The sequence below is a fragment of the Centrocercus urophasianus genome, unplaced genomic scaffold, assembly GCF_019232065.1.
Source record: "Centrocercus urophasianus isolate 14NV4802_14NV808 unplaced genomic scaffold, USGS_Curo_1.0 seq_15, whole genome shotgun sequence".
Taxonomy (NCBI): Eukaryota; Metazoa; Chordata; class Aves; order Galliformes; family Phasianidae; genus Centrocercus; species Centrocercus urophasianus.
In genome coordinates this window covers 21218177-21230630 of record NW_024884697.1, presented here as the reverse complement: position 1 = coordinate 21230630, position 12454 = coordinate 21218177, and the positions used below count along the sequence as shown (strand labels likewise).

Sequence of the window (12454 nt, the reverse complement as noted above, 5' to 3'; positions counted from 1 at the left end):
ATAATCTCTGGATATATTTACTGACATATGGAAATATAAATTTACTATTTTATGTTGTATTTTTCCCAACCACAATATAGTAGATCAGCTTCATTAGCTGATCTATTAGTTTTTACATTGCTTTGCTTCAGTATCTCAGAGTTGTCTTCTCTGAAAATACATCTATTCTACTTTGTTCATCTCTATGTGAAGCCATCACCCCTGGCTCTTGATCATTTTGGTGGCTGTCCCCCTGGATAAAAGAAGGTGAAAGAACACTCAAGGTCTGTGCATAAGAGAAAAAAACATCAACTTCAATAGGAGATTTCTATAAATCAGATATCCTCTATGAGTTGGCCCTTCCACAATTACATCTACCTAAGCTGCATGGTTTTATAGAAAATTCAAGTAAACCTTGAGTTAACAACTTTAAGAAAAAGAGCAAAAGATAAAGAGAAGAAATCTGAAGGGGGAAAGGATCAGCAGAATGTTTCTCCATTGCAAATGACTGCTAGAGAGCAAAACTAGCAAGCAATGTAAAAACTAATAGATCAGCAGTTCTAGATCCAGTGCCAGGCCTGCACTGGGATGTTCCACGTGGCATGCAACAAAGAAAAGGGGAGCAGCAGCAGCGAGAAGTGGGAGCAACAGCAAAAAAGAGGGACTGCCCATCCCCCCCCCTTCCCCTCCCCCAGCTCTTATTTATATATAGCATCAAAGGAAAAGGAGAAGGGACAGTCTCCCCTAGATCCTATTAATAGTTGTAGTTGGCCCAGTTTCAGGATTGTTTGAGGCACCAGACACCAGCCAAACCAAAGGAACTGACAGCAGGCCCCCTCCCATCACTTGACTGTTTTGCAGGCATTGTTCTGTACTATTCCAGGAGTGGTTGAGACATCAATCAGATTAAGAGAAGGGACACCAGGCTCTTTCCTATGACATAATTGTCTCTCGGGACATTGTCTAGGCTCACATTAACAGTCCCAAGGGACTCATTTCTTACAGTGGCTTAATTCTGTATAGCATTTCAACTCCTGATAACAAGGCCCTAAATTAAATACATTCAGTGACACCAAAGCTTTATAGAAAAAAAAGAGACACAGTCAGCCCGTTTGGCAAGAGGCAATGTGAGCTCTGCACCAGCTGCAAGAAATCCAATTCCACCTGGCTGAAGACACCCCTAGAAAAAAGGAAAGTCTTTTTTTTTCCTCTGACACTCTGTTTTGGTACCTGACCATGCAAAGGATACAAGGGATGCCAATCCAAAGGACAGAGCAGATTCTGCTATAGTTCTTAGCTCAAAGAACAAAAATTGCCATGTGTGACTGAATCAGGCCTCCAGTCCACCTAACGAATGGAAACTTCAGAAGGTTTTAGCTCACAAGTGATTTAGTCACTTGCTGCCTAAATAACCAGAGCTGAGTCTCATTGGATGACCAACTCTCCAGGTTTCCATTGCTCTCCAGTCTCCAAGCTCTGCACTCCTTAATTTGCAATGAATGTGCTTAAATACTAGTGCATGTAATTGTTTGGGACCCTTAGGACAGCCAGGCTGATGCACAGGACTGCTGAATAGGTTTCCCTTCACTGTCACTGTACAATGTGTACATTCCCACACAACTGGATACCTGATTTTTAATTTTAGTTTTACTTTATATTTCACCACTGCACAGTTAGTGTAAGATCACTTTATACTTTCAGCTTTTAATTCCTTTTCAGTAGGATTGTTTTTCACAAGAGCTTTTTGTCACTTGAACGTGTTCTGCTTCCAAGAACTTCAAAAATGCATTTTTCTATGGAAAATTGATCATGTTTCTTCCTTTCTTACAAATATGTTTCAATTTACTTCTGAAATAAATTTCGGAATTTCCAAATACACTAGTCCTTAGATTCTTTAACTTATTTTTCTTTTATCTAGAATTTTTAATCTGATTCCTGGCTAAGCACAGGATGTTTACATATGTGATGTCACTTTATTATTCATATATATTATAAAAATATATTTTGGTATTTTTAAAAAAGATTTCCTACAGAACGATTATGGTATTGGTGATAGGTGGACAGTTGGACTGGAGGTCTTTTCCAATTTTGGTGATTCTGTGATTCTGGGATTCTGGGAAGAAAATTTGCTTGTTTTCTCCCTTGTCTTACTACAGATGATCATACCAGGGTTAAACTAGCACAGCTTGCAGAGAAGGATGGAAAACTGACTGATTACATTAATGCCAACTATGTTGATGTAAGTGCCCTTTTTCTGTCTGACAGCTCATCCACCAATCAGCCTGTTCAGTGAATTGCGGTGTATGGAGGTGAACAGATATAAGTTTAAAAAATCACAATATTAAAAAATACCATAACACTTTAATTATCTAAGTTAAATGTATAAACTTAAAATGCGATTAGAGGTAAAGCCCATTTCTTTCTCGAACCCATCTTGATGTTGCAGCAGCTGTAGCTTAGTGAAGAGCTTTATGAAACTAAAAAATGTTCAAACACATCAGAGTCATTTCAGAAACATTTCACATCTGAATGTTTATTCTTTTATGTATTTTTGGTAAGTGGTTAATTCTTCTGTCTGAGATAATCTCACAAGGGGAAGATGCCAGTTGGCTGTGAGCCTCATTGAGATATCATTTCTTCAGTTTTCATTACCCAGTAATTTACATGCGAATGATCTTGATTCATTTCTTAAACCACTGTCATAACAGATGTCTCATAATCACTATCATGTCAACATTCTGCTAGAACATGGGCACTTGAATATATATCCCGTTTGTCGGAATGATAAATATTGACATAACAGTTGCATTCAGATGTCATCTGGTACCGCAGGCTTTCTGTGATTTTGATAGTTATAAATTCAAAAGTACTTTAAAGCTTTCGAGATTCTTTAAAAATAGATAAATGAAATGTCATGTACTCCTCCCAACCTCCTTTTGCTTGGGGACTGTGATTTGACAAGTGTCATTTGTTACATTTCAATTTAGGGCTACAACAAGCCAAAAGCCTACATTGCAGCTCAAGGGCCACTAAAATCAACAGCAGAAGATTTCTGGAGAATGATATGGGAACATAACGTAGAAGTTATTGTGATGATAACTAATCTCCTTGAGAAAGGAAGGGTATGAGTACTTTTGTCCATTATTTCTCTCTCTGATGTTGATAGATCTACCTCTAGCAGGCTCCTTTCTCTCTTTCAGAAATCTGTTTTAGACATTTTTGAGCAAAAAGAAATAGTTTGCAGTAGTTGCTTGTACTAGGGTTGGTTATGGAAGTATGGAAGTATAAAGATGAGTATAAAGAGAGCATTTAAACTCAATTGCAAACAACTGTGGTTTTTAAAGGAATGTTCTAACAACAAAAAAAAAAAAAAAAAAAAAAAAAAAGAAAAAAAAAAAAAAAAAACAACTGTCTTATATTGAAAAAAGCCTTATATTCTGGAGTGGCCATAGCGTGAGCTTTGGGCTGTGTTCCACTCTGTTCTTTTGACTCTGGAAAGGAGAAGGCTATAGTTCATGAGAATTTTTCATTACACTTATTGGCATCTCCCTGTTAATCTCCCATGGGATCCTCTCCAAGTGTAGGACCAAATGCACGTCTATCCAAGTCAGCTCCTATCAGAGGATGTTGCATGATGGGAGTACGCATGTGCAATGTACGTGTGAAATGAAGAGACACTGTATTACTTTTACCACATACTGACAGAGATGCCTAAAATGCATTCAAGTTCTTCTCATGTGACTGACTAAGCATCTAACAAAGGGTACAGGTACTGTAGATGCAGACAAAGGGCTGTGCTGAGTTACTACCACTTTATATACAACACCACACTGGAAACATGTATGTTCTAGTACTTCTAGAGAAGGAGGACTGGGCATCACAGCTCTGTATTATATATTCCTGTCACACACACACATGCTCACTTTTATCTACCCATGCTATGAATCAACCAAAAGGCACATATGACACTACTAACTTGAATGTATTCCTATTTCTATAGATTACCTGTTATTGTCTTTAGATTTTATAGTGCCTGTACTATGGCAAGCTCCGCAGTATAAGAGTACTTTTGCTCTGATAATATAATTTAAACTTCTCTGGTTTTTGAAGTATAAATACCATTTTTGCATAGTCAGAACTCAACAACACAAAAGAAATGCACCTAATTTTTTTCTCTTTTGAGCATTATGTTTATTATATGTGTGGTATATTGGGAGTTCCTGCATGTTTTTGTGGTGGGCTGTGCTCATAAATTTCAATGTTTGAATTTTGATCGTTTGACATTTTTCTTTCTTTCTCTGCTTCTCCTTTGATTTCTAACAGAGAAAGTGTGACCAGTACTGGCCTGCTGAAGGTAGTGAAGAATACGGGAACTTCTTGGTTACTCAGAAGAGTGTCCATGTACTTGCCTATTACACTGTGAGGAATTTTACTCTTAGGAACACAAAGATCAAAAAGGTTTGTGACGTCATGAAAATGTAGGTTAGGCAAAAAGAAGTCGTAAAATTTTCTCATAGTATTTTCAAGGAAGTTGTTGGATGTTTTCTTTTGTTTAGGTAAAACTGAATCCTGTAGGTCTCAGGCAGCCAAGATACTTGTCCAGATACTTCAGAGATGAGTTCAGCTAAAGGAGGAGATAGTGGTACAAAGTTTAGTTGGATGCCAGTAATGAGTGAGGTCAATACTGAGTCCAGTCGTGTTTAACACCTTCGTTAATGATCTGGATGATGGGGTAGAGTACATTCTCATTAAATTTGCAGATTTGCAGATGACATGAAACTAAAGGGAATGGCTGACTCACCAGTGGGCTGTGCAGCCATCCAGAAGGACTTGGACAGGCTGGAGAGGAGGGTTGACAAAAAATCTCATGAAGTTCAACAAGGAGAAAGGCAGAAGCCTGCACCTGAGGAGTTGAGTTGAGGAGGCAGGCAGCATAACATAAAAGAGGAGACCAAGTTGTACATGAGTCAGCAATGAGCCCTTGTTGCTAAAAAAAGCTAGTGACATTTTTGGCTGTATTAGGCAAAGTATCTCTAACACATCCACAGAGGTCATCCTTCCCCTCTATTCAGCACTGATGAGATCTTACCTGGAGTGATGGTCCAATTCTCAGTGTGAACACACTGGGAAGAGTCTGTGAGAAGAGGCTGAGAGAGCTGGGACTGTTCAGCCTGAAGAATAGAAGGCTCAGTGGGATTTCATCAGCTTGTATAAATACCTGAAGGGAGGATGTAAAGAGGATGGAGCCAGGCTCTTTTCAGTCGTACCAAGGGACAGGACAAGAGGCAGTGGGCACAAATTGTAACACAAGCAGTTCCATCTAGACATCAGGAAGCATTTCTTTACTGTGCAGGTGACAGAGCATTGGCACAGGTTGCCCAGAGGTCATTGAGGCTCCTCCTTGGAGATCTTCAGAAGCCATCTGGATGTGGCCCTGGGCAACCTGCTCTGAATGTTCTTGTCTGAGCAGGATTTGGAGATGATGTCCAGAGGTCTCTTCCATCTTCAGCCATTCTGTGGTACTGTGAGGTACTGGCCTGTAGTTCTAATGTGGTGTATGACCATCAGAGAAGGATGTGATCTCACACTGCAGAGCCAACATGGACTTTGACTGGTGAGCAGGAGGACAAATTTTCAGAATGAGATCAGGTAGTAGAAAATGTGGGTTGAATTAAATCATCAACCTCAGCTATCAATTTTCCTTTTTAAGAAAGTAAGTTTTGTCTACAAAACAGATGAATCCAAACCTTGCCTTACTGAAATCAGAAACAGCATGCTCAGCAATGGCATCCTGGAAATATAATTTGGGCAAAAGGGAATGGCTACAAAAGGATTTGCCTACTTTGAGGGAAGTTCTTAAAACTTATTTCATTTCAGCCACCTAAATCTTAAATGTCTAGTCCCTCAGCCTCCCTGTACAATTAATGAATAACACACAGCATCTATTGTCAAGTAGTTTTCCCAGCTATTTTAGGAATCTCTCTTCAGATAAGATAACTTGCTTTGGATAAGATGACTTGGTTTGGATGAGGTAACACCATCTTTGAGTTGCCAATGAAGCAATGGGCTTAGAAAAGCATCCCAAATGAGCTTACTTCCCCTATACATCATTAACTCTGGGTGAAATGAATCATATCCTTGCTACCCACCTGGCAGAGAATATGAGTGGCAGATAATTTGGTGAATACTAATAGCAGTTGTAATTTATTACCTTTCCAGTGTTCTCAGCCTTTCACTGTGTCTTTCTAAGGGACGGTGAGTGACAGTTCATTTTTTCCATTCAATGAACAAATTGATGAGACGGAAATGCTGGTCCTTGCTATTTCCCTTGAGCAATGGAATATTCAGAGCTAGGTAGTACTTTGGTGTGTTAACTAAATAGAGATAGTTTTCAGGAAACATCGAATACATAAGTAGAATTACAAAGACTTGTCTTTGCAATGTGGGCTGCTTCTGTATGGAATTATCTTTCTGTTGCAGGGTTCCCAGAAAGGGAGGTCTAGTGGACGTGTAGTAACTCAGTACCATTATACCCAGTGGCCTGACATGGGTGTTCCAGAGTACACGCTGCCCGTGCTCACCTTCGTGCGGAAGGCATCGCATGCCAAGCGCCATGCTGTGGGGCCGGTTGTGGTTCATTGCAGGTGTGCTTTTACCGCTGTAAGGTTCACTCCACTTTTCTTCTGCAGACAAAAAAGAATTTTTCAGTGGTGGGTTAAGCATAATTTCACGCTCACACTTAACAAGTCCTGATGGAAGAAGATTAATTTCTTAGCTGGTACTTCTGTCTTGGTAAGGCCAACTAATCAACTCTCTGTACAATTTCTATACGCCTCCATAATGGCTGTAAACAAGATCATGCTGCTCTGCACTACGTTCTCTTTTTTTTTATTTTTTTTTTGCAAAAATACTTTCCTTTTTTACTTTTTAGCACATTTCTTTACCACTGTTTTGATTGCTATGAGCATATCAGATACGTGTAAAGCAGTAATTGCTTCCTTTCCACCAATATATATCCTTAGGATGTGTTTGGCTCATGCATTCTTTGGTGCAGGGATACTCTGTAACCCTAAGAGGAGCTCTGTACACAAAACAAGACTCACACTCTTCCTGGCTGAACTACAACTCTGCTGCTGTTAACATTGCTCTGCTCTCTAGCAGTCATTTGCAATGGAGGAACGCTCTGGGGAGTGGTGTGAGGTCTGCATGTGCCACAGCGTGCAGGCAGGTGTTCTGTCAGCACTCACTGAACTGGGCAGCCCAGGGAACAGTGCTTTAAAAGGGCTTGTAGGGCCTGGAATGACTTCACAATGCCCGTGGAGGACCGGGTTATTGTAAAATATATAAGCAGGTTCTGGTTTTCCACTGTAGTACCTCACCTTTGATGGAACATTTGGAAAGAGAACCTCCTCATGAATTCTGTCCTTCTGGAGCTGACTCTGAGGAAGCCAACAGGTAAAGTCACCTCACAAATGCTGAAAATGAAGATATTTTATTTCTGGGATGATCTAATGTGACTAAAATATCTTTTTAGCTTAGAAAATGAAAATTCTACATTTTGGTTGTTCTGTTGCTGTCTGCATCCTGTCTGTTCTCAAGGAGTTCAAAACAAGGGTTTCCCCAAAACACCAAGGCTGAGATCTGTGCCAGGCTGAGAGATCAGCAGTAAATTATAAATCAATCGCACTGTGTTTTTCAGAAGTGAACAGGGGTCAGTGGTGTGGCTTCATTCAGACATCTCCATTGGGTCCCAAGTATAATTCACCTCTGTCTGTAGGCAATTCTGTACAACTTTGAGTTCACTTGTTACCAGCAGCTATGGCATTCCAAAGGAGAATCGTGTTAGAAATTTAACTTCTACTTATCTTTACAGGCTGTGTGGAGCACACATGTGAGGAACTACATGAAACCTTACTTAGCTATTTTTGTGTTTTGGTACTTTTCATGTTTTCTCTTTCATAACAAATAGCAATGGTGTCTGGTAATCCTTATATTTTTTGGTGTGTCTACCAGTTTGTTGATAACCTGAGCCTTTCAATTTTATACCATGCTTATTTAGGCAGTTTTTTTACAGCAAACAGAGCTCATGCCACCCATGCTTTGTGCTGTCTCTGAGGAATAAATAGGGTGACTGAGTTAGAACATATGGACTGGGCTTGCATCTGCCTGCAAGCTGCCATGCATGCCCAGCATGTGTTGCTGCCGTGTACCAGTACACGTAACAGCTCTACATCACTGAGAGGGCAATTGCAATTGCCTAATTCCTATGTGTGACAAGAAAACAAAACAAAAAGAAGACCTTTTGACTTAGTACTCCTGACCCAGATGTTTCATGAAAAAAAAAAACAACCCACCGCAACAATACAGCCATTGTTATGTTAAATGAGTCAGAGTTCCTAACATCTGATGAACCTTTTCTTCTGCATCTCCCCTCTGCCAGGAGGGACTCAACCGCTGCTTGCCCTGTTGGCCACATCTGAAGAGTACTAATTTTTTTTTCTATGGATGTACCTTCAGTGGCTCTGCGACTTCCAAGGATTTCACTCAGATCAGTCTTTGAAAGGTCCTCAGGCAGCATCTGTAACGGGTGGCATAATGCAGCTTTCCCTTTAAAGTGGTGTACATTTCAACATAGAAGAGCTTGAGCACATTGACTGTGCCCAAATGCTGACATATGCCATACTTGTAGGTATAATTGACAAAATATCCTAAGGAGAATCAAAAGGCTGAAAACTGTAGACCTGCAGGAAACCACACTGTTCTTTTTCAATTGATGCTGTAAACGTCATTCAAGAAAATGACCCTTAGATCCATTTCCTCACAAAGAAAAAGATGAGTTGGGAAGATTTTTCTTCATTACTGGCCTTGGTGCTTCAGCAAAGTAATGTAATAATGCAATAATAAAATTTGTAGAGCCAAAGCTTCCCTATAGACCGATTTGTTGAAAAAGCTATTTATAAGAAACAATTCTTTCCATGACTGTTGTACTGCAGGCTCAAGAATGTTTTTTTGTTTTATAGCGCTGGTGTTGGAAGGACAGGCACTTACATAGTGTTAGACAGCATGCTGCAGCAAATTCAGCATGAGGGGACAGTCAACATATTTGGATTCTTAAAACACATACGTACCCAAAGGAACTATTTGGTGCAGACTGAGGTAAGACAAATATCTGTTTAATGAGACTTAGCAATTTTCACATTTCTGTGAATACAGTCTTCATTTTGGCACTGCCAGACAGACAGGCAGACAGTCGGCAGACTGGACTGTCCCCTTCACTTCCCTTATTTTTATAGTGCCATACTGTAGGCTCACTTGGTGCAATGCACTTAGACATGACCTATCTGTAGGCCTTGCCAGTTTATTAGGGAGGACTCGGAAGAAAGAAGACCTGCATAAATCAGGCTTCCCACTGCAGCACTTTCTTGGCAGGGCATGCATTTTTGTTGTGGATTTTTAAAGGAAACACCATTTTCACATGCTCAGATCTTTACTAAATGTGACCAAACAATTGAACAGTAATAAGTTGGAAGAAAGTAGTTTCAACCAAAGATGATCTATGGCTGATTTAAACTGAATATTATATATAGAATAGTGAAAGATGAGAAGAAAACAGTAAGGGCAACAGCAGGGCTTTTCGAAGTCTATTTCAGGTTTCAGGAACAGGTGTTTAGATTCCCCAGTGCCTTTCAATAGCAAAAAAAAAAAAGGTAATCAACAGCAGCATGGGCACTTCTTCCAAAGGACGAGAGAGAGAAAATAGAAGATAGCAGTAGGAACTGGGAGTGATTGCTTTATTGTAACAATGAGAGGGAGAGCCACATAACAAGCTGACTTGAAAATGTGACTTCAGGCGATGCTTGCATTTTTTACTTTATTGAGTTAAACATGAACGTATATGTGAATGTAACGTTTCGCAGGTGGTGGGGATTTGGCACTGTACCGTATATACCTTGTGTGCAGTTCAATATCACTTGTAAATGTGTACTGCCCCTGGAGAGGAACAGCTTTCACTGCGAAGGACCCCTTTTGAGAAGACTGCCCTGCAGCAGCAAGCTGTGAAGAAATGCCAACCATGTCAGACACGTCAGCTCAGCAAGAGATGTCCAGGGGAATCTGAGCATAATTGGCACTTATGCGCTTGCTTTCATTTTCGTAGGAGCAATACATCTTCATTCACGATGCACTGGTTGAAGCAATTCTCAGTAAAGAAACAGAAGTCCTTGAGACTCATATTCACGCCTATGTTAATGCACTCTTGATACCTGGACCGACAGGAAAGACCCGGCTGGAGAAGCAATTCAAGGTGAGCTGAGGCAGTCACATAAAAAGCTTGGTAATTCTGAGCGTCAGTGACTTGAAAGTAGGTGTATCAGCACAATATTCATTAGCTTTTCATATCTATAATTAACTGTAAAGCCTAAATTTGGAGCATGTTGACAAATTCACGTAGCCAGTTAGAACATAAAAGTTATTTGCATGCACTTCAGATTTTTTTTCTAAAAATTAGAGTATGAGGAGCAGGCCAGTAAGGAAATTTTAGAAAATCTAACCACATCTTTGCATGAAGATCCCTATTCTGGTAAAAATGGTGTGGTCTATATGGCTCAGGCAACATATTCCCCTCAGTGGAATAGCCTCAGTAAGGCTATGGCTTGAAAATGGGAGTACTTCAGCAGGCAGTAAATGAATATTTTGGTGTTTTGTCTGTTTGACTGCTATTAGTTGAAACAAGCAAGACAATGAGACTTCCGTATCAGTCCTATATGCTTCACAGGTTTCAAGACAAAACCAGGAAGCTCATGACCAGTATGCCTCAGGCTGCCTCACATCAGGGGCAGCACTGGCTGTGTAACAGTGCCCACTTTTTTGTGTGGTCGTTTACTGTTTGCCAGAATTATTTAATGTTGTATGCAGGCAAAACAGAAATGACAATGGAGTGGCAACAAGAAGTAGGGGGTCAGGATGTGGGAACAATTTGAAGAGGCATTTCCATAAGCATGTTGGCACCTTTAATCCAGTGGGGAAAAAAAAAAGTGAAGAGAAAAGGTTCTGGTAATTTGCTAAGTAGTTTAGCCAGATAACTAGATTCTGAAGTTAATAGGTGCATCCCTCTATTTAATGCAGCTGATGGAATAATGGCTTTTGCACAATGACCTGATTTTTTAACTTCATTGTTCCAGTTACTGAGCCAGTCTAACACACAGCAGTGTGATTATTCAACTGCACTCAAACAGTGTAACAGGGAAAAGAATCGAACTTCATCCATCATTCCTGGTAAGCTTGTTCAAATTGGTTTCTCTGGGTGGAAAAATGTTTATGAACAGTGTGTGCCAAATCTTTAACATTTCCTTAGTGAGATCTGAAGATGCCTGCATTGGTATGGAACAATGTTTTGTAAAGTACTTTTAATGAAAAAATGGTTTGTCCAAATACAACACATACAACAATTGAATAGATGTCTGAATAACACTTCATCCTGATAGATGGAGTCTAGTTTTGTTATCATTCTGTGAGACATTTGGAATAATTACTGTAATACAAAAATACATGCAATACAGGCAATACAACATGCATGCTAATTCATAACTTTTTTTTTTTACAGTGGAAAGATCTAGAGTGGGCATCTCATCACTGTCTGGTGAAGGCACAGACTACATCAATGCTTCCTATATTATGGTAAGTCAGTTAACTGTGCTGCTGAAAATAGCATCCCATTCTATAGCTATTTCCAGAGTTGCCAAGTACCCACGTTGTAGAGACACAGTACTGAGTTGGAAAGCTCCTTTCTTCCATTATTCACTCTTTCCTTGAAAGAGTTACTTCCCCAACAGTGTATTATTATTGCTATTCAACTAAGTTCAACTAAGTGCGTTGCGTTCTGACCACCAGTGGAATGAGAAATCCCATCATATTTTTAAGAATTAGTAAACCTGAATATAGAAAAATATTTTGAGATTAACTAGAAGCGTTAACAAACAAGTTAGCTTTTATTGGCTACACTGTGGTTTACCTTCCTGCCTGCTCATCTTGCCAGAGGCTTTACGCCAGCTTTTGCAGTTGGCATAGTCCAAGGCAGCATAACTCAACAGCTTTTCATTATCTCTTGGTTCTCTGGGTTTCCTTCAACTCTTTTCCCCTTCAGTAACTGAGAGGGAGGAGTAAACGCTCCCTGGATATTCAGGAAGGAGATAGGAAATGTCTCTCTGCAGAGAGTGCAAAGCAGTTAGCTTTTGTGGTAACCAGTTGGTCTAACATCCATACAGATTAAGGCACTGCTTGGGATTTTTGCGAATGTTCCAAATATTTTTTTATTTGTTTCATGTTGCCAGCAACATTAGAAGCCTGACTAATGTAGAACAATTAGCGCGTGCAACTGAGCTGATGCATTTTCATTCTGAGTTGGCTTTTCCAGTATCTACTGATTTCTTTTCTATTTTCTTATTTAAATTATTCTATTTTCTTATTTAAATTATTC

The 12454-nt window shown here is 39.7% G+C and overlaps 1 protein-coding gene across 2 annotated transcripts in view; it reads left to right on the top strand.

Annotated features, from left to right (window-relative positions):
- Positions 1-12454, top strand: part of PTPRZ1 (protein tyrosine phosphatase receptor type Z1) — a 133131-nt gene that overhangs the window by 116943 nt on the left and 3734 nt on the right. Inside the window, exons 17-25 of one of the 2 annotated variants that reach the window (XM_042816179.1) lie at positions 2136-2218; positions 2967-3101; positions 4303-4437; positions 6460-6623; positions 7351-7434; positions 9000-9135; positions 10136-10282; positions 11160-11253; positions 11582-11655. In XM_042816179.1, coding sequence (XP_042672113.1) covers positions 2136-2218; positions 2967-3101; positions 4303-4437; positions 6460-6623; positions 7351-7434; positions 9000-9135; positions 10136-10282; positions 11160-11253; positions 11582-11655 — 1052 coding nt within the window. The remainder of the gene's footprint in view (positions 1-2135; positions 2219-2966; positions 3102-4302; positions 4438-6459; positions 6624-7350; positions 7435-8999; positions 9136-10135; positions 10283-11159; positions 11254-11581; positions 11656-12454) is intronic. The other variant, XM_042816178.1, reaches the window with a different exon arrangement.